We start from the raw sequence: 23,973 nt of genomic DNA, 5'->3' as shown, positions 1-23,973 counted from the left end.
TAGAGGCTGTTTGGAGTTATCATGAAAATGATAGGAATTCCATAATGGAGTATTGGAAGTTGTTGGGATGCTAGTGTGGCATGATTCTAGTGAAGAAAATACCAGAAAGTGAATTCCAAGTGTGGCCTCTATATTTAATGATTACATTAAGATATAATCAAGGAAAGGAACATTCATATATACATGTATTTGATACATATGTGTTGTCTGGACCAGAGTTCTCCATGTGCATAAAGAAGAGAATTTGTCTGGATGGCCTCTAAATTACTATCCAGGTTTGAGGTTTTATGACTGAAGATAAAGACTCATAACTAAATCTGATAACTAAATATGGTATCCTTTCTGGTGCTTTGGGAAATAATAGATTCACTGTCTTAGTTTTGCTAATATTGCCTTCCTCTAAACTTTATAATGCCACTTACAATATCCCTATGGTGAATTTTATCTATCTATCTATCTATCTATCTATCTATCTATCTATCTATCTATCTATCTATCTATCTATCTATCTATCATCTATCTATTTATTTAATAGTAAATTTTAAATGACAGGAATATTTACCAAGCATTTTTCTAGAATTTCACCAAGCAAAAATGTATTTACCGTTATTTATAAAAGTAGGACAACAAATTATTTGCCTTGAAGTAAACTCCAGAAAACTGTTGTTTGGGTTGTCATCCCATTTTCATCATTTATTAACTGGGTAACTTTAGGCACACTGTTAGCATCTCTGTCCCTCAGTTTCCTCATCAGTATAATGGAGCTAATAATAGTGCCTATTCCATAGGAGTTACAGTTATTAATTTAATATACCCAAACAGTTCTCAAAAGAGTAGCTTGCACACAGTGCTTAGCTAATGATGATGATTAATATCTACTTCTCTCTCCCATTCTCTTTTCCTCTCTCTCTCATGGAGATACATAGAGCTTTCCTGTATACCAAATGATTCCTTCTCCAGGGCAGGAGGAGTTTATGTGCATGCTCTGAAAGTCAGTTACTCTATAAAGGAAGTTGGTTTCATAATGGTGGTCATAATGCTCTCCTCTTATAAATGACTGGTGACTCTGATCAGGCTAGCTTGACTAATTTAAACAGAGTCCAAAATCTTTTTCCTGAATCACTGAAACCTAAAATAGCTGAAATGAAAAATAATCCTAACCTGCTATTTTTGATGCAAATGTGTTCTTATAAAACAATAACTTTTTAACATTCTGTTTATAGTTTCTTTAATGATAATAATGAGGAGTTGCAAGTTTATATACCTTCTGAATAAGCATTGAGCACTCAGTTGAGTTCACTTTTTGCAGACCAGAGAATAAGTCTTAATAATGGTATAGAGCCCTCAAGTCAATCAGCAGATTGAGATGAGATGTTGGGGTGGGGAGTGTCAAAAGGCAAAGAAACACAGGATTTGAGATGCTAAAAGAAGATAGAAATGGCTTGTCTGACCCTCTTTTCAGATGATGAAATGGAGCCTTGAGGGGACTTGGTGATTTGCTGAGATGACTCAGCCAGTTGCTGGGCTGACCTTTTCAGAGGGTGCACACTGCATGCTTGGGACCGAGTTGGAGTATGGAGGAGGAAAATTTGGTGACCGTTTGGTACAGAGGACTGGTGGGTGTGGTCTCTTTTGCTCCTTGTTGGATTCTTAAAATAGAGTAGGGCTTTCTCAAATGTGTTTAGAGATAGATTTGAAAAAAAAAATGAGAAGATTGTCTGACCTTCTAGGTAATGGAAAAATATCCTCTCATAAGAGAAGTAACATAGAAGAAAAGGAAATGGAAAGCTGCGTTTCTGGAAGCCTGTGGTAACTGCCTCAGTGTGGCAGGGATGCCCACATGGGTTGGAGCTCCCTAGAGAGGATGTGGAAACCAGAGTCCCCTGGGGTTGCCAGTGCTGGTGCTGCCTGTCATTGCCTTTGGAGTTATGGTGGTTTGGGGAGTTGTCACCTCCTATAATCTTACCTGTCATTTAGGCCATTACAGATCTAGAAAGGAAGTTTCCTAAGTCCACCAGGTCATGGCTGTCCTTCACTGTCCCAGGGAAAAGGGCAGAAGTGTTTCCCTCTCACTTGGAGAAATAATTTCTTTGACTGAGGCACTGTGCAAGGACAACATGGTCCCTGCCTCACTGAGCTTACATACAGGGAAAAGAAATGCTAGTTGGATGCCCAGGCATGGAAAAGACAGGAATAGGATGGGAGGACTCAGAGCAGAGACACCTGCAGGGTGGGCCAAGTGGCTGTGAAGAAGGGGGATCGAGTGTGACCTCTCACGTGTCTGAGTTTGAGGCAAGGCAGTAATCCCTGGGGATGTTAATGGTGTCTCATCCTCTGCTGGTCATGGAGCACCTCACTGTGCCTTCTGCTTCAGAGGCACTCAGTAAATAAAATATTTGTTAAATGAATGAATTTCTTGTCCTAACCTATCTTCAACTTTTTTCTTTCTAAGTCAATAAATATTGGTTGAATGAATAAATAATTGGCAGTCGAAAATGTTAACTGATTATGACTAAATTTAGTTCGTAGTTGATTGTCCATCTTCAGGGTATACTAATAAAAAAGTTTTTAAAGAGGCATATCTTTTGCAGTGTTTCAACAAATTTTAATTAAATTTAAACTGGATGTAGAGTATAAATTCAGTGTCTTCCAATGGAAAAAGTCAATTCTTCCATCTTAAAGTAATTTTATAAATTTATCAAACAGTGTTATTTCTCCACTAATCTCATTTTCTTAATTTAAATTTTTTATTATAAGAATACATATTCGTTATATAAAAAACAAATGAAAAGCAGAAAATCTTAATTTAATGTGTATTGATGTATTTAAATTTTTATTTGATCATATTGAGTGAATTCAAAGAACTATATGATGAAAAATTCCCTGAAGAGTTGGATGTAATCTATGTTTAAAAATAAAAGTCTTAAAAATTGATTTTTTTCCCTCAAGAGCCAAATATGTGAACAATGCTTTGATTCTGATTTACGGTTATCAAAACTAAATTCTAGATTCAATAGATGTTTTGCAATTTGTCATTCTGTTAAACTGTGTTATATCCATTTAGGAAATAAAATAGGAGCAAAAGGGTTGATCGACCTACTAGAAATTTGCTATCTTGTGTGCTGCTTCGAATTAGCCTTTATCTGGGGATAAAGAGAGGAATCTCAAGATATTTAATGTAAATTTTTCTCCTGTGTCCCATCTTTTCCATCTTTTCAATATTCAGCTCTCTTCTCTTTGTTTTTCTTCTCCCAATTCGCCTCCATTCTGCTTCCTTCAGGGGATCCCTCTTTTTGTATTCTTCCTCTGGCCCCTTTCCCTCTCTGATTGTGCAGTATGCATTGAAGAGGCAGAGGAAGAGGGGCCTTCCTACAGGCCTTCAGGACGGGTCAGTGAAGCTGTCTCTTGCTTCTCTTGTTCTTTGGTTTGCAAGGAACATAATATTTGCTAGGGCACCAGAATCCACAAGGGGCTTTAGGAGGATTCCACAGGCTGTCCTACCCAGGAGTTTCTCAGATGTTACCGAAAGCACCAGAGGTCTCTTGATTATGTGAGATGGGGTCCCATTTCTGAAACTTATATAATTGCATCTACCCCAAAAGGTCAAATGTGAGGTTCTGTGACTGATTTCATCCATGTAGAAATAAGTGAAATGGAACCATCACTAGAGTTAGGTGTGTCTGTCCATAACTAATTAACCTCTGACCATCCCTTTTAATACAATCCAGATGTATTTTAATTAGAAAAATTTACTTGCACCGTATTGTGTTTTTTTTTTTTTTTAATCAGAACAAGCTAGGTATAACTTTATAAACTGAGCAACTTTCCTTTTAATATATTTAAATGCCTCGTTGTGGATGATTATTTAATGTATTCAACTTGGTTTCCTTATAAAAATCAGTCTAGGTAGGGAAGAGTATTATTTATAAAAGAGAAGATCTGGTTCTGAGAAGTGTTTGTGTCTTAGAGGCTGTCTATGTGTTCTAATCCTTTTTTTTTTTCTCCTCAGAACATTTTGGATCACTTTGGGTTAAATGTGTTTCTTTTGAGAATTGTTTTGAGAATACTCTCCATGTATTTATGGAAGTGCTTATCTTTATTTTAAAACTGCTTATTATTAAATGTTAAATAACAACAAAAAAACCTTAACTCACATGTATTTTGTTCCTGTGTGGAGCTGTTAATGTCTCAAAGCTGTTTCACACACTAGATGCTTCTGAATTAGGAATTCAAATAATAGCGAATTCTGCTTATTTTGGTTCTCCACAAAGATTTGGTGTATGAGCTTAAAATAAGACTGCAGCTGATTTGTGTAACACATATTAACTGTTTATTCAGTTTAAGTGCACGTCTGTATCTCTCATTTCTGATCAACCTGAAAAATTTGCATGCCGCACAGCAGCCATCTTATTTTATACTTTATTAAATATCTGTCAATTATAAATATCAAGGTTTTACATTAATGTCAAGATAGTACATCAAAAATTCATGGAATATGTGACTTTTTCCAAGGGTATTTAATACTTAATGCATTTGTGTCATTTTTCTTTCCAGAGATATTGACAGGTTTTATTAAGTGTTTGTTAGGGAGATTTCATTTTTATCAAGGGACTATAAAGAGAAGCTGCATGCTAAATCAATTTTTTAAAGCCAGAATATTGTTCATTTTTTCATCTTCAAAGACTTATAATCCATAGGTTTTATTTAAATTTCTTCTTGGTTTGTTTTTGTTTTATGTGAGCGATAGTTGAAGACAGAACTTTAATAAGAATCAAATCTGCTGACTGTAGTGGTTTTTAATTTCCTTAAGCATAGCTACCAGACCCATGCAATATGGTAAATTCTGCAAAATGTCATACTTACATATTTAGCAATATTGCTCCTTTTTATTGAAGCCAAACAAACAATTTTAGATATTAATCTCTCCCAAACACAGTGATTATTTTGTACTAGGTACAATATTACTGTGTCACACATGGAATGCCTCCTTTTGATGGGAAAAGGAATGGGAAGGGTGCTCTACTGGGTTGCTTGGCTTGGCATAAGGGAAACCAGAATCCTCTTTTAAAAGTAAGCTCTTTTGTGCTTTAAGTCTGATTATGAGCTACGGCAGTTGTATATTGCTCCAGCTTCTAATATTTATTATGCTCCAGAAAGTAAAATATTAATCACCTAAAAAATCTGCAGAAAATCTGTGGCTAGTTTCTAAGCCTTTATTTATTACAGAGTTTGGGATGGGGGTTGGGGGTGGTTAGTGCTTCACAGACCCCATTGCCTGCTCTTGTTGGGCCCCAGTCCCTAAAAAGGCCCTACTGCTGGCATTTTAAAGTTCAGGTTGGGAATGGCTTCTATCGAAAAGGCTGTCATGATAAACAAAACCCTTATAGGAGTTGCTCCGTGAAGTGAGGAGAGCTCAGTTACCCTCTCTATAAAGTACAAGCTTAAATGCCTTCACCTAAGAGCATTTTAGGAACTATCAAGGAACTTCAGATTAATATTATAATTTTTGAAAGATGCATTTTTAAACCTTAACTTGGTCTTCAGCAGGGAAAAAACTTGGTGTTTTATGGTTTTTAAACTCATTCTGTCTAGAGCTTAAATGAAAATTATTTGGAATAGATATTTGTCTTTTCCTTGTTCTTTTTTTCAGAATAAGTGAGAATATTTATTTTCAAAATTAAATATTTTTTACATACAAATCACTTTTCATATTTGACTATTTCACAATCCTTGTAAAACTACCATATAATAATTTTTAGACGTTGGATAGGTATTTTTTATAAACCAAATTTTACTTGAATAAAGAAACAAGCCATTTCAAGACCCAGTTTGGGTTTTATAGTAAGTTGCTGTAAAAGCCTTGCCCTGGGAGATTATTCAGTAACTCCATGACTGTGACCTGCTCTCCCATGATGCCAGTAGGTGGCGATAGTGTCGCGGTAGTGCGAGCCCTGTTGAAGTGGAAGTCCTTGCCTTTCTCCAGTGTCACATTTTGCTTCGGTATAACTGTTAGTGCACGTGTCAGTGGCAGAATAGCTTTTTACACCAGAATTACGTACAGCAGGCACACCCTATTTCTTAAGAAGATACGAACAACTATTTCTAACAGATTCTGCAAGTATTATATAACCTACAGCCAAAATAATCTTCAAAATTAATCTGAAGAATGCATTCAAACATTTTTTTTTTCCTGAGTTTTTTTATGACTTCATCAGGACCATAAACATGGACTTACATGTTGGGTAAGAAATATATATCAATAGTAGGAAGGGTAACATTTTGGAGAGTTAATTTTCCATCCGTTTGGTCCCTGAGGAGGTCACCTATGTTTGAATAGTTTTGTAGGGTCCAAGGCTATTGAAAGATACTCTGGTGTAGGAAGATTCTTCCTGAAGTTATTTTGAGATTTAGCATTCCAATTTTGGAAGTTTTCATCTTTTGTCCTATTTAATAAGTCACACTTTTGGGGTGGGGAGTTAAATTTTCAGTACTTACGGGATTTAGCATTGGAATTTACCAACTTTCAAAATACTATAGGGAGTTCCACAGTTTAAATGAATTAAAATATTTTAAAATAACAAAAACAGCACTTTCTTACCTCCTAGAGTTTGAAAAGAGACGGGTGTGCAAAGTTCCCAGCCAAGAAGATAATGTGAAATTTCATTTCACTGTAAGTGAAAGGGTTATTTTAGCAATAAAATTCTGTTTCTTTACAGTTTCAAAGTCTTTCTGTGGTACTTCTTTTGATCAAATGAGTTTTGGGGGAAGGGGTAATTCTTATATGCTGATTTGTACTTTTGTAAGGAGAAACCTGAACCCTGTTGTGGTTAAGTTCAATAATTAAATGGAAAACGTCTTTGGGACTCTTGGAACATAGCCTCGCATTTCATTCATTACAAAGGGAGTGAGAAGCTTTGGTTCTCTAGGATTTCTGCACCTTTGCCGTAGTTGACTGTGCTATTGATTCCTTTCTCCTATAGTATTTCCTGATATTTCTGTATCGTCTGAAAAATGCCCCTGGGCAGTATGTTATTTTATATGTTGACTTAAAATATATCTCCTTTAATTGCATTTTTGTTATCTTGAATGGATGTTAAAAAAATTATGGGAACATGTTTTTGAATTTTGACTTTTCTTCCAAAGGGTTAAAATGGGGCTAAAGACTAGAGGGGAGAACAGGCACCTGGGAGCTAACCCCCAATTGGCAGCCCTTTGTAATATATAATTTGCCTAAAATTGCGCGCTGAGCACAAGCTTTTGTTTTCTAATTGATTTACGGTTTGAGCTACTTTTACCTCATCCCCTACTCTCCTGCATACGGTGCCAGGGAGTACATTACAGTGAGCGATGATAAATTACAGTGCACTTGTGATGCCAGCACGTCAGAGTAAAAACTGCATGCTCTGTGGAGCTTTGTACATTAACAGTGGTGCAGAGACTCCGCCGCAACAGAGTTTCATCTCTAGCTCAGAAAGAACCGTTTGTTCCTTTGATCACTTACTGCAATCTGTCTATCAGACTGTAATTGAAACTGAAGATTAAAATTATACTGTTACAGCTTTTAATTTCTTAATTGAGATAAAGTTTTTAAGTGCTTGAAAGGTCTAAGGGAGGGACGTTGTGAAGAGAGAATATGAAATGTATAAAATTTTCTCATAAGTGTGAAGTTTTGGATATCAGGTGTTCTTTTGTCCAGAAAAAAAAAATAGTAAAATTTAAATATGCTGATCTCTATTTTATCTCTATCTTAGTTGTTTGTAAAATTTATTTTATAATCTCATAAAACTGTACCTTTTTTATTTTCTGTACTTGATCCACATTTGCCCTGTGTATGATTCATTTGTACATAGCAAGTTGATTCCCATCAAATGATTTGTCATAGATAAATGAAAGAACTTTCATTTATTAAAGAGCCTTTAATTGTTCCTTTTATTGACATAAGAAGAGATTTAGAACCTATTTATGTAAGATACAAAGGAAGGCCAGGTCAGACACCTAACTTTGGAGGCTCAGACTTTACAATAGGCAGGCGCACCCATACTCTCGGCGTGGGTGTGCCTGCCTTTTGTAAAGTCAGTCCACCTTAAATTTTATTTTGCACGGTGTCTGTGGGTTCTAGCATCGAAATATGAAGAAGCAGATTTATGGCGGCTGCTGGGCACAACAAATTAAGTTGACAGTGATGTATGAGAGCATAATAGCTTGATGATCCCTCAGTAGCGCGGCTGGACGCCTCCTGCTTCATTTGGCTCTTGTTAGGATCTGTTAGGCAGCTAAATAATGAAATTCTGCTGACTGATTTCTGTTTTCTCTTTTTCTCTATTCACCTCTGCTTTCTAAAACTTCTAATTCCCAGACCCATCCTCATGCCAACAAACTGCCCTTGAAGGATTCTTTCACTTATGAGGACTACAGGTTGGTGTGGAGTGTGGGGGTAGGGGTGTGTGAGTGTTAGGGGTGGTTTCTAAATGAATGTGGGATCTTGGAAGTGGGAGAAATGCTTCAGCTAAGAAGTGACCTACTGTGACCATTTGAAGCATCAAAACAGAAATAGTCTTTCAGAAGTTATAATGAGCAGCTTGGATAAGTATCGGCATTTTAATAGCCATTTAGAAATTGCCATTAACCTGTAGTGGTAGGGGATTAGTTGAGGTAGCCAAATGCTACTTGAGATTAACATTAGTGTAGGGTGGTCCTAAGGATTTTTTTTTCTTTTTAAATAGACTATGTTAGTGTAAACCGGGAACTTCTTTTTGAATGGGAAGATTTAATTCACTGCACAATGTTAGAAAAAAAATGCATTCCACATTTCATACAATTCTTCGAGGATTTTTGATCAGAAAGTAGTTATATTGTTTGCTTTTCACTGAGGCTTAATATAGGTGCAGAGTCAGCATTTGGGTAAGAGCAGGTAGGGTTGGCCTTGGGGAGGGAGGTCTTGTCAGTCAGGAACCTGCCACAAAGGCAGGGCCAGAGCCCTCTGTTCCCAGCCCTCTCTCCTGTGAGCAGCCTCCCTCAGTCACTTAGCCCTGCATTTCCTTTGGCTCTCCTTTTCCTTCCATTTTCCCCTTTCCCCCTCAACTCTGGATTTAGTTGTAAATGATGACTGAGAAGGCCGAGCATTACCTTTAGTACTTAGTTAGGAAAAGGCTTTGAAAATTTGTGAGGAGTCAGATGAACCTAAATTTCTGGTTGAGTTTATTTCTTACTGCAATTGGCTTTTACATGTACCGACCTTAATTCACTGTTTTTGTTGTTATAGGTGGGCAGTCTCTTCTGTTATGACGCGACAAAACCAAATTCCCACAGAGGATGGTTCCCGAGTGACCCTGGCTCTGATTCCTTTATGGGACATGTGTAATCACACCAATGGCCTGGTAATGATTTCTGTGTTGTGTTTAATCTGGGAGGCTGTTGTTGCTAAGCTTTCAAGTGGACATTCCACCTACCCATCGTATTTTTCCTCCCTCCAAAAGGAGCAAACAAAACCGAAATGTGCCACCCCTTCCCACCTCCCACAAATAGAAGCTAGTGTTTTTCTTTCACTGTGTTAACACTGAAAACTGGGAACTTGAATCCTATACCATTGTCAAAAACCACAGTGAATCGCATTTATTTGCTAAGCCATAATTTCAGCCTAAATGTTCAGTTTCTTATCTTACTATACCATAGACTAAACCAAAGTTTCTTTTTTCTTATTCTTTTTAAAATACTCATTTATTGAAAAACAATCTTTTTTCTTTCTCATTTCCCCTTTTATGTTCCTTTTTTTTCCTTTGCTGACTATTTCCAGTTATGTACTTTTCTCTAATTCTTTTCTATCTCCTCTTCCTTCACCCGATATGCTGACAAATCCTTGGCAGTGTTTATTAACCTGCTTTTGTTCAGGAGCTGTTACTCACTTTCCCTGGTGTTGGGGGGACTGAAAGAGGGGGAGTACGTTTGGCTCTTGGCCCTTGAATGCAGGAATCAGTTGGCATCATCAGACATGGGAAGCACTGGTAGGGGACAATAAGAAAATATGGAAATTCTATTATTATTGTTAACTACAGCTAGTAAAAGGAGGAAACAGTCTGTTTCTCAGCATTCTTTGGATTCCGAGCAGCAGTGTAGGGTGAAGCCCTTTCTGTGCTGAGATGATTGTGTGAGAAGGATCTCCTGATATTAGTAGGTAGAAATATGATAAATTTCAGATTATTTTGAATTTTTAAACATTATACTAGTATACTGGTTTGGTTAGTTTTTGTTCATCTTTTCTTGACATCAGCTTTCTTTGTTTTATTAGCAGTAGTGTAAATAGACTAGAGGAATGCTGTAAATGATTATTTCACATCTAATTTCACAAAATGGCCAGAACACATGTAATTTTGCCAGACACTTAAGATAGACTATCCTAGTGCTAATTTGGGAAAGTCTAGCAACAGGTGTACTCTTGAATTTTTAAAGTATTTAAATTGTGAAAAGAAAGAATAGTTCTGCTTTTATAATTACGTTTTTGCCTTAATTTAGATGTACTTAATTTAATTAGCAGTACTAAGAAATAGTAGCATGCTTTATAATTTATTTTCATTAATGAATATAATTTTACATTCCTTGTTGAGATATTTTAAACCGATCATGAGTTTGAAATTAAAAATTTTTTCAAATAGCTTTTAACATCTGGTATAGTATTTTTCTTTTTTCTTTTTTTTGGGTTAGATCATTGGTTCCCAGACTTGATTGATCATTAGAGTTTATTTTCTTATTTCTAAAAAGATACATGCTTTATTGTCATCAAACAAAAAGAATTAATCAGTATAGAAGCCTCTGTTGTGAAAGAGAGGTTCCCTTCCCACCAGCCCCACAGTCTACTTGATCCTTCCAGGTACCTGTAGTCAATGGCTTGGTTTGAGTTACCTCATCGTTTTGCTGTGCATTGTCACCCTCGCCCCCACACTCATACAAACACTAGTTTTTGGATTGCTTCCATCTAAATGGGATAAAGCTGTTCATTTTCCCCCCAAAAGTAAAAAAAAAGTTAATCTGAAAAAATATGATAATGAAGTGATGACGACTAATGCTGTATTTTCTCTAATGTTATTCATATAGTCTTTAACCTACCACAGTCCTGGCAAAAACATTGCTAAACTTTAGAAGGTTTATTCAGGGTGCTAGCACTTTTTCTGATAATGGTTATTTTTCCTACATACTTACACTTTTGACGACTTGTTTCCTATTGTAATTATAAGACTTCATGGGAAATTTAGTGTGGTAGAATTTAAGAAATTCTATTTTAACATTATAATGTTGTAAATTATGCACATGAACAGTAAATCTCTTTTTTAAACTAAGGTAGTTGAAATCAAGGCTTGGCTTCTCAGACGAGATTTTCCTTTTTGGGTGTATCTATCCTGATGATCATTTTCCTACTGTCAGTCTATCCGACTGTCACTGAGGGAGCTGGTAGAACTTTGTAACCCAGCGACGCTATCTGCTTCTAACAATGTCCCAAAACCTGGTTATGGTAGTAGAAACGGAAGAATCAAGTCTGTAACAGTAATTCCAGACCAGGAACAGTGAGGAGAAGGAGAAGGCAGTGAATGGCTGGGTGAGCACCTAGGCTGGAGAGACTGGTGAGCGTGGACTAACTTCCTAGCCACTTGGACAAACAAATTTAGAAAAGGTTATAAGGCACAGTGCTGTAAGAAATAGTACATATCTTTATATCTTGTGTGATTTGTTCAAAATGACAGGCCCCCTGCACAACCTGTCCCCACTCTACCTTCAACACATACAGGCTCCCTGCAGATGTGGAAGTGGGCAAGATGCAGTCACAGACTTACTCAAGTGGGGCTGCCCCGAGCCCCTGTGTAAAAGTTCCACACCTCCTATCCCATAAGCCTTCCCTTACTATCCTATTGTGTTTTCCTCCATTGTATATTGTTGGTTCACTCCCTCTGATATTAGAGTTGGAAGACCCATGAAAGCAGGGCAATTTTTGACCTATTTTGTTCATTGCTATATCCCAGTACCTGGTATTTTTTGAACGAACTCATGACTGCTGAACAAATGAATGTTGAACATATCCACCCATACCTAGGAAAAAAGACGAGAAAGAAATATACCAAAATGTTAAGGTGATTGTGATCTTTTCCTCCTTTGTTTTTATAAAAATATTTTCCAAGTTTTGTCTGATGATGTATTACTTTTGTCCCCCATTCCCCCACCCCCCATAATGAAGGTAACATGATACATACCTGTTGGAGAAAATTTGAAAAACACAGAAGAGAAGAAAATTAAAATGGTCTGTAATCCTCGCTCTGCTTGCGTCTTGGAGGGTGTGTGTGTATCGTGCTCTTACTCCTTCCTGTATTGTTTTTAACATATAAATTAAACTGGAATACAGCTGTAGACCTGGCCTACTAAGTCTACCATTGAGTCACAAAGCCAAATACAGGTGAGAGTGCCATGGTACGCAGCAAGCAGGCTGCCGCGGCACCCAGGAAGCCGGGGCGTGGGCGGAGCTGCCTTTGGCTCCTGCTCCCTGGTGTGCTCTCATGCCCGTCTTCTTGGGCTCCTTCTCCTGTACTGCCAGCAAACTCCAACTTGCCACACTTCCCACCCCTCCACCAGGCACATGTGAGGCTCCCGTGGGGCTGCTCTCAGCTCCACGTATGTACACCCTCATATTGTTTTTCTTCTGTGTCTTTTCCCCTTAGATCGGAGGCTGACTCAGAACCACCTCCCTGTCCTGTCAGTCTGGACTTTGAGTTGGGCCTAGTCAGTGCCTGCAGATTCCTGGTTGCAGGTAGTAGATTCCAAGGGCTGCTGCAGAGGGCCCTTGCTGAGCAGCGGGGTCCTTACTACCCTGGAGACTGGCAGGCCTCTGTGGTTACCCTTCTTTTCTGCATAACTGAGGGCTGTTTTCTGGGAGAGCAGAGCCTAAGAGTCGCCTCAGGCAAGGGAGGGGCTAAGCCTCTGCTTTGGCTTGCAGTTCTTGCATTGAGATGAATTCTGAATACCACCCTAAAGGTGTTTGGCAGTGCCACACAGAGGAATTATACACTCAACCTCAAAACATTCTGACCCTTGCTAAGGAAGGGCTACAGAAGGGGGCCAGGACCTAGCACATTTGTGTGTGAGGGTTGATGCCAGCATGTTAAGCCACGTCTTAGGCCTTGAAGTTACAGAGAGTGGAAGATATCTGTGAAATATCCTTAAACACCCATACTCTTTTCTCCATCATGGGTTGAACTAAATTCTCATCCCTAACTTCTCTCCGCCTTCCCCTGACTTCCTTCCTTCCTGTTTATGCTGTTGGCAGGCCCCTGTATAACAACATGGTGGGAGTGCCTGAACTTTCCTTGCTGAGTGTTCATGACAAAGGGAAAGTCTTTAATCCATATTGTTATCAAGGTGATGTTTTTGGGTCAGAAAAGTGAATCAGATATTGGGTAGGAACTTTATGGAGCTGATTTTAATCCAAATCAAGTGTTTAAAAAGTTCTGTGAGTGATAATGTTCTAGAATACTTGGCTTCGTTTATTTGTCATTGCTTTCGTGTTTCTCATTGGTCTTTCCCGATTAGAAGTATGAAGGACTTCTAGACATATGGTTAATAACCCGTTGATTCTAGGGATATTGAGTTTAAAGATTAGCGTTAAAATGGAAATGCCATTCCTTAGACTCAAAAGTAATCTTCTTTTGGATCCAAGCTGTTGATACCTTTATTAGCAAGTAGCACTTGTAGCTGTCTTAAATCTTTGATTCTCTAGGATAAAACGAATAGGTCAAAAATAATCAATGAGCATTTACAGACAATCCAAGAGATTGGGGTGCTGCTGTGAGCGACAGACTTCTGAGAAGGAGCTTTTATATAAATTGGGGACCCTGCTTTTTCTCCTGAGGGTTCATGCATCAAGTGACATTCTCAAAGGCAGGGCCAGGTGTAAGGTACAATGTGCTGAGCACTGGTGACAGAGAGATGAAGAGGGAGCTCCTGGCCTCCCGGTCTGCCTGGTGGGGAGGCAGTACACAGATAATGTGATGTTAGGCTGCAGGAGAGTAAGGACAGGGACTATGGGAGTGCAGAGGAGGGCAGGGTGAGGGGAGGCTTCCACAGAAGCCAGGCCTCAGCTGAGTCTGAGAAGCAAAGCAGGAGCAGAAGGTCGCTCTGGGTGAGAGCGAGCCGGCGCGGCTGATGCCGTGCTAATGCTGACGGGCAGTGTGGCTGGCCTTCTCCTGATTTGGCCTTGCCCAGGGACTTGGATTTTGTTCTGAACGTGAGTGGGGCCGTGGAAAGATTTTAAACAGGAGAGCAATATTGTACAATTAGCAGTGCAGGAGGGACAGTACTGGATTCTGAGACTGTTTCAAGAAATTGGAAGGTTTTTGCAAATAGTAAGCTAGGCAAGGAAGAGTAAGGACCTTAAGCCACACAAGGGAGTGAGGAAGAAAGAAATAATCCAAAAGATATTTAGAAGATAAAATGCTGAGCAGTTGATGTGTGAGAGAGTTTCATTGCAACTTGTGTGCTGAGACCATGACATTGCCTGGCCTTCACCAAGGCAGGAAAACTTAGGGAGAGATGCATATTTGAGGTATAGTTAGAGGATTTTCTGTATTTATTTGTAATGGGCTTAGAAATTCTGACATTATATCTCTCAGCAGAAAGAGAGGAAATAAGAAACAATTAATTAATTTTATTTTGTCTTTGCTTTCCTGAAAATTTTAGTTCTCTAATTTCAGATTAAAATATATACATAATTCGGAAATACAGCTTTTCTTTTCCCCTGATGCTTTATCCAATGGAAAACCCACTTTGGTTTCTTAATGGCCAAACATTAGATAAAGATAATACTTACAAGTAAATGAGAGTTCTCCCAGGATCCTGCTTCCTCCAGATCCCCAGTGAACAGAAAAGAGGCTCCATCTGTGGGGGCCCTCGCCCTGGCGTTAACCTGAGGGCTCTCTCACTGCCATGGGGGAGGGCTCAGAGGCAGTAACTTTGTATTAAGTGATTGTTTGGTTGAGACTAGCAAGTGATAATCTGTACAATATATTTTTCTAAGAATTCTTCGTTTATTACAGGCATATACTTTTCTATAACAATCTCTGGTGTAAATAGAATTAATTGAAATACTCTAGCAGTTCTTTGTTCAGTTTTATAAAGCATTCAGATGCACCCTTTGAGTACCTTTGGGTACCTTTTATCCTGTAATTGCCAAGAAAGAGCCTCATATTGAGCAGAACGTGGACTTGTTTGCCTCATTATTTTATTCCTTCTCCCATGGCTAGATCACTACGGGTTATAACCTGGAGGATGACCGCTGTGAGTGTGTGGCTCTGCAGGACTTCCGGGCTGGAGAACAGGTGGGTCCCGTGTAGCATCTTATGGAATGTGGGCTGGCCAGGGGACATGGAATTAATATCATGTTGGTAGTTTTAAAAAGATACTAAACTTAGGAGGAAAAATTTGGGCTTTGTGTTTAGGATTGTTTGTTTTCTGGAACACATCTTGACACCTAAAGCTGTAATACACATTTTGTGCTTTGAATTGTGCTTTTGGCTCCACAAAGAAAAAGATTTAAATGCAGTTATTTTCACAATTTACCTAATATTTGTAACACTGTTAACTGAAAATAAACTTAGTGTTATGACACTAAAACTGTTTTTTTAATTTAATAAGCTGTATTGCCTTCAATTCTTTTTCTGTTGATTAGAGCCTTCTTTATAAAGAGGTAGTATGTAAGTGGCAAAAACAAAAGGGAATCAGGAATCTAAAATCTGTTTTCTTGTACTTTCACTTTAATCTGTGTTTTTTAATCTTATAATTTGGGTGGGGGCAGTCGTAAGCCTTTCAGTAAGTTTGAGAATATGCATATATAAATACCTGCATTCTGTCTATCAGTCTTACAGCCAGGCAGATAATACAAAAATAGAACTGCTGTAGACCACTGACATTCCAATCAAGATAAAATGAAAAATATTAGTCTAATAACTTACTGATCTGCTCTTTCTTCAGAAAGGTTCATGAACTCTCCTGCTAGGTACAGAATTGCCACAGGATTTAGAAATGAATTTCTGAAAGACACTGCTTTAAACTATTGTTCTAGAAAAGACTCTCCTGTATTAAAAGGAGAGGAAGAACACGATGAATTTTAAAGTGCAGTCTTAAAGTAATAGCCCTGCTGTCCCTTGGAAGGAGAAGAGGATTTTAAGAGAGGCCTGGTGACCCCAGGGACCCAGAATCCTTTGTGTACCAGTAAGGCCCAAGCCCATACTTCCCTGTGGCCTCCTCTGCCTGCACTGGTGGGAGTGGGTGCTCTGCTCCTCCCCACCTCAGACAGTTTGGGAAGTGGGGAAAACTGCACACCTTCACCCTTGCTACACATGACATGCTGAATTGGCGTGTAATTCCTTTACAGCTGCTTTGTCTCGTTAATGTAAAGTAACATTACACATAGGAGAGCTAATCCTTTGCCCTACTCTGTATTAAGAATGCATGCTAAGTTTGTTTTATGTCTCTTTATTTTTTCTTCACTGCATCCCAGATTTACATTTTTTATGGCACTCGGTCAAATGCCGAGTTTGTGATCCACAGTGGTTTTTTCTTTGACAATAATTCACACGACAGAGTGAAAATAAAGCTTGGAGTGAGTAAAAGTGACAGGCTCTACGCCATGAAGGCCGAGGTCCTGGCTCGCGCCGGCATCCCAACGTACGTAAAAAGAAATTGGTCAGCTCTTTCCTGTGGTACTTGAAATATTTCCAGTTGCATAGTGTTTAATTGGTGTGTTAATAAAACTTCCCTCCAGTAGTTTCTCTTAATCCCTTTATCCCTGTTACACAGCAAATTTAAACCATGGAGATGCATGGTGGTTTACTAGCATTTTCAGATAAACATAATTGTGTCTTTGGGAGCATTCACAGTCAGTTCTAGGGGTATGGCCTGAAATCCTCATTAACTTAAATAAGTACTTTGGTATCATTAATGTCTTTCACCTTGAAAAGGTTAATGACCTGAATCAATTTGTTTCATTTAATTCTTTGCCACCATTAGTTTCTGTAATGAAGTCATGATCCTCAGTGATTTCAAGAATTTCTGGTTTAATTCTTTAAGATTTTCTTGCATTTGAGGTGTAAAATGATAAAGAAGACAGGAATTATGATTTATTAGTTCTCCAGGGAATGGAGGAACCATTCTTAATGAGAATGGATTATCCAGACCTTTTTTTATTGAACTTGTCAATATTTGATTAATGATTAAAGTGTGAACTCAACATAAATTATTGTTAACAGTTTTTAAGAACCACGGGTGTGTTTAATTCTCTTCATGTGTTGCATGCAGTCTGAGATTAAGGTGGTTAGACTACAAGAAAAGCTGGCATAGAGGGTTCCTGCCGAGGCACAGCCATCCTAGTCCATCCACCCCTACCTTATGCATTTTGCAAGGACTGGAAATTGTGCTTTCACAGTTCAGATGAGGAGTTGGAATGACTCATTCCAGCTCAGCTCTCCTTGAGGATGACCACATGTTTTGTAGATTGAAGGGACTTCGCTTTGGAGCAGAGTGACTGATCTTGCTTCCTGCTTTGTCAGTTCCAGTGTGTTTGCGCTGCATTTTACGGAGCCACCCATCTCTGCCCAGCTTCTGGCTTTTCTCCGAGTATTCTGCATGACTGAAGGTAAATCATCTCAGGAAGAAAAGATGTTCACTATTTTTTTTGTTTTTTAATTCATGAAAGTATAAAGCATAGGGATTCAGATTAAAGATAAAATAGCTTACAACTAAAGCACTTTTGGGAAGAGGTGAGATGGCAATATTAGAAAAAGAAGAAATTGATCTGTTTTAGTAAATCCTCAATGTGTTGTCAATATTTATTTATAATACACAATAAGTCTCTACAGCATTGGAAGAAAATCTGAAAAACATCTTGGATTGTCTAAGTATATCACAGTTCTCCATGTGTGGATGGGAGTTTTTGATGTGCTTATTTTAAGACAGACAAAGCCTAATTTCACTCACAGTGCCCTAATCTTTAATAAACCTAGAGAAGTCAACGGTCAGTTGACACCATGAAGTCATGTGGTCAGCACTGGCCAATGTGGGCCATAGGACTCCATTTGTCACCAACTCTGCGTTCTAAATTGAAACTGTCAGCAAGCATTTTAATGCCAGGCATCCTGATAGAGTAAGTAACATTGCAAACAGCATCTATAGAGAGTACAAAATGTTCTTGGCTACAGCCTCTTATTTTAGGCCCAGAAAGAGTTAAAAATATGTACCGAGCATCTACTTTTATATTTGCTTAAGACACTTCATTTGGGATTCCTTATACTAAAATTTGACCTCTTCTAGTTGTGTTTTTATTTTTCATTCTAAAATGTACTCCTGCAAATTCCCTGGCCCTAAGGTTTCATTTTTAATTGTATTTGTGTGTGTGTGGCTGTTGTACACAACCTTAAATCCTGTGCAGAACATACTGGGTAGGAATAAGTGAATGAATGAGTGAATGATCAACTGAACAGATAAGTATAGTATTCTTCTGGAAGGAAGCTGCCGAGCATTAGGGTAGGACAGTTTTGGTCAGAGCAGTCCATCATGGCCCATGGCGGAGAAGCTACTGTGCCCTGCTACTGTCATTGGCTCTCAGCCTTCAAGTCTGGATCCAGAGAGAAGTGCTACACAAATCCAGGGCTTGACATTGTGCTGGAGGTAGAAGAAACTTAGTCCTAGACAGAGAGAAGCAATTTAGACACCAACTACGGAACCCAGGTGAAGTGAGATATAGTAATTGTACCTTATAAGCAACCACATTGCTGTAGATTCCCTGACATACAAGTGGGAGCTTTTGGTATTTTTGTACTTTGGTAGTGGTTCATTAATTCAATTCAATGCATATGAGTTAAGGGCTTACTGTGGGCTTTTCTTGCATATATATATATATGTATGTATGGATACAAAATTGAATGTCTTTGTTTATATCCTTAAGGAATTTGAGACGATAGGGATGATGTTCCTGTAATTTGTGGAGCCCTCACTATGTGTCAGTCACAATGCTAAATGTGGTACATAATTTTAATCTCATCAGCTTTGCAAGATAAGTATTTCCATTTTACTTATGTAGATGAGTAATTTGGCTGAGGTCCCTCAGCTAGCAAATGATGACCCTGACTTAGAACCCGGCTCAGTTAACTCCCAGGCCCATGCCCCAGACATCCTGTGTTATTCTTGCTGGTTTACAAATAATGTAATCCATGAAGAAATTCTTAGTGCACCAGAGGCCTGGAGGAAACAGGCATTTGAATCAGACCTTGGAGCACAGTTAAGGTTTGGGCTTGGTGGAAGAGGAGGAGGGGGACAGTGACTGTTCCCAGCACCAGGAGGAACTCACACACAGAGCCAGGCTGAGGCACGGGGGCGCGCTGGGCTTTGCACTGTCCGGACTGACCACAGGCACTGCTGTGGTGGGCTGGAGCGAGGGCTGGCGGCTGACTCCGAATGCAGGAATAACATTAAGGATTTGTTAGCTGGAAGAAAGTGTGGGAAGGAGACCTACTCCAGAAGCATTTGGTTTATTTCCCAAGTGTGCAGGCAAGGGTGCATTGCTACACTGACTCACTCCCCTTTTGTAGGTTTTGCTTCTCCAGTAATGTGCAGTGAGTCCAGTTTCACTGTTAAAAAGCAGCAGAGGGAGAGCTCTGCTTCCCACCCCTCAACTTGCCATCATTGGAGAGTAAAACTTGGGCGGGTTGAGAAGGAAATGAAAATAATCATAGCGTTTGGGGCTTCTAATAAGAAATTTCCACCACTAAGGAAGCTTTTTAAAAAAATCTTTACTGCTTTATACAAAAGACTTAAATGAAGAACCAAAAATTTTAAAATCACGATCTTTTGCTAGCATATACAGCTTAATAAATTTCTTTTTTGAACATTAGATAACTCCTATTTTCTTTTTTTTAAAAAACCTGCTTGAATCACTTTAGGTCTGTTGATTCTCTCTAGCTCCTCTTTAGTCATAGACAATTTGTCTTGTCAAGACAATTGACATATTCTTTGAATTACTCTAACTAATACTAATAAAAGTTTGGTTTGCTGGCAGCAAAAATTCTTCACTTTGAATTGTAAATAGTGACAGCTGTGGGGTATTTTGCTCTGAAAAAGATACTGTCTCATAATTACATAAGAAGGATGGGTATGTTTCTTGAGCATGAATAGGATCGGCATGTTTTGGTCTTTTGGAGATAATGTGCCGGGAGATAAAATGCTCAGAGCAGTTGCTGAATTCTTTCCTCTTCTTAAATATATTTGAAGGTAATTTAGATGTTCACTTGTGTTTATTTGTAATTCCTATTTAAATTCCTGACAAGTGGGAGATATAGGCACATTTTTCATTAACTAAGATTTTTATAGTCCATTTTCTTGTTTCTTTCAGTTTGTGGCTTACTTGTTATAAAATGAGATAAGTAGCTTTGTCAGGTCAACTACTAGAATAAGTAACAAGTCGGATTTAGATTTAGAAGGATGGGCTGGCTTGTTGTGATTGTTGTTCGTTTTTACTATGTGCATCATTCACCTAAATGTCTTTTTGGCCCCGTTGGCCTGACTGTGCTCACAGCTAGTGAAGAGGGTATTATCAAAATAAGGGGCATGTGGTGGTAGATTGTCTCTAAAAAGTGTCTTGTGAAACTGTCTTCAGTCTCTCAGTGTTCTTCATAAAAAAAAAATGAAAGATGGAGTGCTGTGTCAAGGCTCGAGCTGGATTCCAGATAAAGAAGACCTTACTTCTTTCTCCTCCCCTGAAACTTAGGTCTAAGTCTACTGTGGAAGTCTAGAAATGTCCTGGCTGATTAATCGGGAGAGCTTTTAACTGTGTGCAAATGACGTTGTTGGAAAAGATGTTTTCTAAGGTGGACTGCTTGTTTCAATGGGAAGTAGTGCTGTTTTTCCCTAACAGATTGCTGTTTGTGTTTCTTATAGAAGAACTGAAAGAACATTTGCTGGGAGACAATGCTATCGATAGAATCTTCACCCTGGGTAACTCTGAATTTCCTGTTAGCTGGGAAAATGAGGTCAAACTTTGGACATTTCTTGAAGATAGAGCTTCACTTCTTCTAAAAACATATAAAACAACTATTGAGGTAATTAGACTGAATGGATGAGGATTTGAGTTTGTTATATTTTTAAAGATGTTTTAGTAAGTGATTCCTTCTTAAATGTAAATTACTATAGTTCTTCTGCAAAATAATTGTGTATTTGACATTTTTCATCCAACATATTAATATTTTTCTATTTAACATGCTTACACTTACCAGAAAATTATATTTAAGCATGTTCATTAGAAAATAAATTTTAAGGGCCGAGCCCGTGGCGCACTCGGTAGCGTGCTGCGCTAGGAGCGCGGCGACGCTCCGGCCGCGGGTTCGGATCCTATATAGGAATGACTGGTGCACTCACTGGCTGAGTGCCGGTCACGAAAAAAAAAAAAAAAAAGAAAATAAATTTTAAAAAGTTTAGTACTTTTTATAATTTCTAATTTATATAATTCCACAAACATAAGTTTTCATTTGTGCTTTCAGAGTTCACATTAAGCCACTAACTTCAAATACTTCTTTCTCATTCATTCATTTATTCATTCATTCATTCATGCCATTCGCCCAAGTGCTCCCCTGAGACTATATCAGTGTGCAAGATGGACAGAGGATGATTTTTTTAAAAAGTGAAGTTCTCTGTCAGATGTGTTAGCACTATTTGATTTAAGCTCTTCTTTCTTGTTTTATAACAGTTCTATTGAGGTATAATTTACCAGTTTTAGAACCTCCATCACCCCAAAAACTCCCGCATGCCCCCATCCCTGGCAACAGATGATCTCCCTTTTGTCGTCGTAGTTTTGCTGATTCAGACTTTTTGTAATTACTCTTGCTCTTTTTTGTTTTCTAGGAAGATAAATCTGTCTTGAAAACCCATGACCTTTCTATTCGAGCAAGGATGGCCATCAAATTGCGCTTAGGTGAAAAAGAAATTTTGGAAAAAGCAGTGAAGAGTGCAGCTGTCAACCGGGAATACTACCGCAAGCAAATGCAGGAAGAGGCTCCACTTCCCAGATACGAAGAGAGCAACCTGGGGCTGTTGGAGAGCAGTGCAGGGGGTTCCAGGCTCCCCCTCGTCCTGAGAAGCCTCGAGGAGGAAGCTGGAGCGCAGGAGGCCTTCAGCAGCAAAGCCAAGGCCACAGAAAATGGGCTTGTAAATGGTGAAAACTCTATCCCCAATGGGACCAGGTCCGAAAATGAAAATTTAAAACAAGAAGAAAGTCAAAGAGCACTTGAAGATGCCAAAGGATCTTCTTCAGACAGCACTGATGAAGTTAAAGAGTAGCTCTGAAATGAAGCTTGGCCTGCTGGGAAATTCGGTTTAGCAAAAGTTTATGAACAGTCCATTTACATCGCTGTGTTTCCTTGTTAACATTTTTCTTTCTGCAGAGAGGAAAATAATGTTTTTGCTGCTTTATATAAAAATGATTTTTTTAAGTTATTTTAAAAATCTAGCTTCCCTTTTTGATTAAGATTGCCATCTTGCTTCTAGGCAAAGCAAACAGTTAACAACCAGCCACAACACGGGTGGGGGGAAGAGATGCCTTTGGAAGATTTCGCATACCCGTTGTGGGCAAATGTAGTTTCTTCCTGGGGAAGAATTCAGTTCCTCCATCAGCTGTGCTTTTGTGGGCCTGTCATCTTGACGACCAGACTTCAAGCCTGCTCTGTCTCCTGCCAGCCAGAGCTGATGGTGGGACTGGGGCTGTCCAGCTAAAGGTGGGGAGTGGCACAGCAGGGAGCAGGATTGAGGCTGGGAAACTTTAGAGTCCGGGCAAAATCTTTTGTTTTTCTCTTTAAAAAAAATAACACCCTAGTACCAAAAGAAAAGGTAAGGTGGCAACCTTATTTTTAATAGTTTTAAATGTTGATGATAATCCTAATTATCTAAATATATATATACACATTATATCTAGTGATTTCTAAAGATTTGTTTACTTTTCGTGTTTTGTTTTACTGTATTAAAAACTTGTCCTTTTTCCTTGAATCAAAGTAGGACATGCATCATCCTCCTAATTTTAAATGTTGGCTCTGATTTTAAAGTGGTGCATTTGATTTCCAGCACTGGTAATGGAGAGTTTGCAGACACAGCGGCCCACAGCTTTATGTGGTGGTGTTCAATGTGAGGCAGCTCCCTGGCTTTTCTGGTTTTCACAACAAGCAAGAGCTACACTTTTGAGTAAAAACTCTTATTAAAAGGAAAACATGATTAATATTTTTGTCTATTTCTTTTTTTGCAGTGGGACAGGCCCTTTGAATAGAGCTTTAATGCAAACCATCTTACTTTTGAACCTTTAACCTTGACCAGGCGCAGTGGGCTGTTCTCGTGGGAGGTGGGGCTACAGAGATGGACAAACACGAGCCTGTCTGGGGCCTGGCTGCAGTCAGCCCCTCATCAGCCTGCAAGGGTGTGAAGGCAGCAGAAACCAGAAAAGGAATACTTAGGTTTTAGGGGAAGTAAAAGGTTGGGACAGTGTCCTGGGGGTGGGAGGGGAATCTGTTCCAAAAAAGCCACCAGTTTTGACGTTAATGATTGCCAGTCTTCCTTAACTACACATTTTCCCATTGTCTCTGATGTCCTATTAATTACATTGCTAATTTTGAAAAATGCTATGTAAATTATTCACCCAAACAGTTTGATAAAGGCTGCTGCAATACAGGTAGTCTTAATGATTCTCTCAGTGTTTCTCCTTGGATAAAGTGCTGCTTTCTTGGATAAAGCTCTGCAGATAAAGTGCTGAATTCTGTAATGAGGGTTTAGATGCATAACTGTTTGAGACATTGCCTTGGGACGCTCAGCAGGTGAAGTTTACATGCCACATTGGACACTAGCAGCAAACTTCACCTTTATGTGAGGTTGGAACATGTACTGGCAACATGTACTGGGACATGCCTGTAACTT

The 23,973-nt window shown here is 38.8% G+C and overlaps 1 protein-coding gene across 3 annotated transcripts in view; it reads left to right on the top strand.

Moving 5' to 3' along the window:
• SETD3 (SET domain containing 3, actin N3(tau)-histidine methyltransferase) overlaps positions 1-23,284 on the top strand; it is a 78,182-nt gene extending 54,898 nt beyond the window's left edge. For all 3 annotated transcript variants that reach the window (XM_063090727.1, XM_063090726.1, XM_063090728.1), the window contains 7 exons: positions 8,357-8,415; positions 9,263-9,377; positions 15,276-15,350; positions 16,532-16,698; positions 17,580-17,665; positions 20,962-21,122; positions 21,922-23,284. In XM_063090727.1, the coding sequence (XP_062946797.1) occupies positions 8,357-8,415; positions 9,263-9,377; positions 15,276-15,350; positions 16,532-16,698; positions 17,580-17,665; positions 20,962-21,122; positions 21,922-22,356 (1,098 nt within the window). In that variant the 3' untranslated portion in view covers positions 22,357-23,284. The remainder of the gene's footprint in view (positions 1-8,356; positions 8,416-9,262; positions 9,378-15,275; positions 15,351-16,531; positions 16,699-17,579; positions 17,666-20,961; positions 21,123-21,921) is intronic.
• Positions 23,285-23,973: the final 689 nt, after the last annotated feature.

Source organism: Cynocephalus volans, chromosome 3, assembly GCF_027409185.1.
Source record: "Cynocephalus volans isolate mCynVol1 chromosome 3, mCynVol1.pri, whole genome shotgun sequence".
NCBI classification, from domain to species: domain Eukaryota; kingdom Metazoa; phylum Chordata; class Mammalia; order Dermoptera; family Cynocephalidae; genus Cynocephalus; species Cynocephalus volans.
This window is presented reverse-complemented; position numbering and strand designations above follow the sequence as displayed.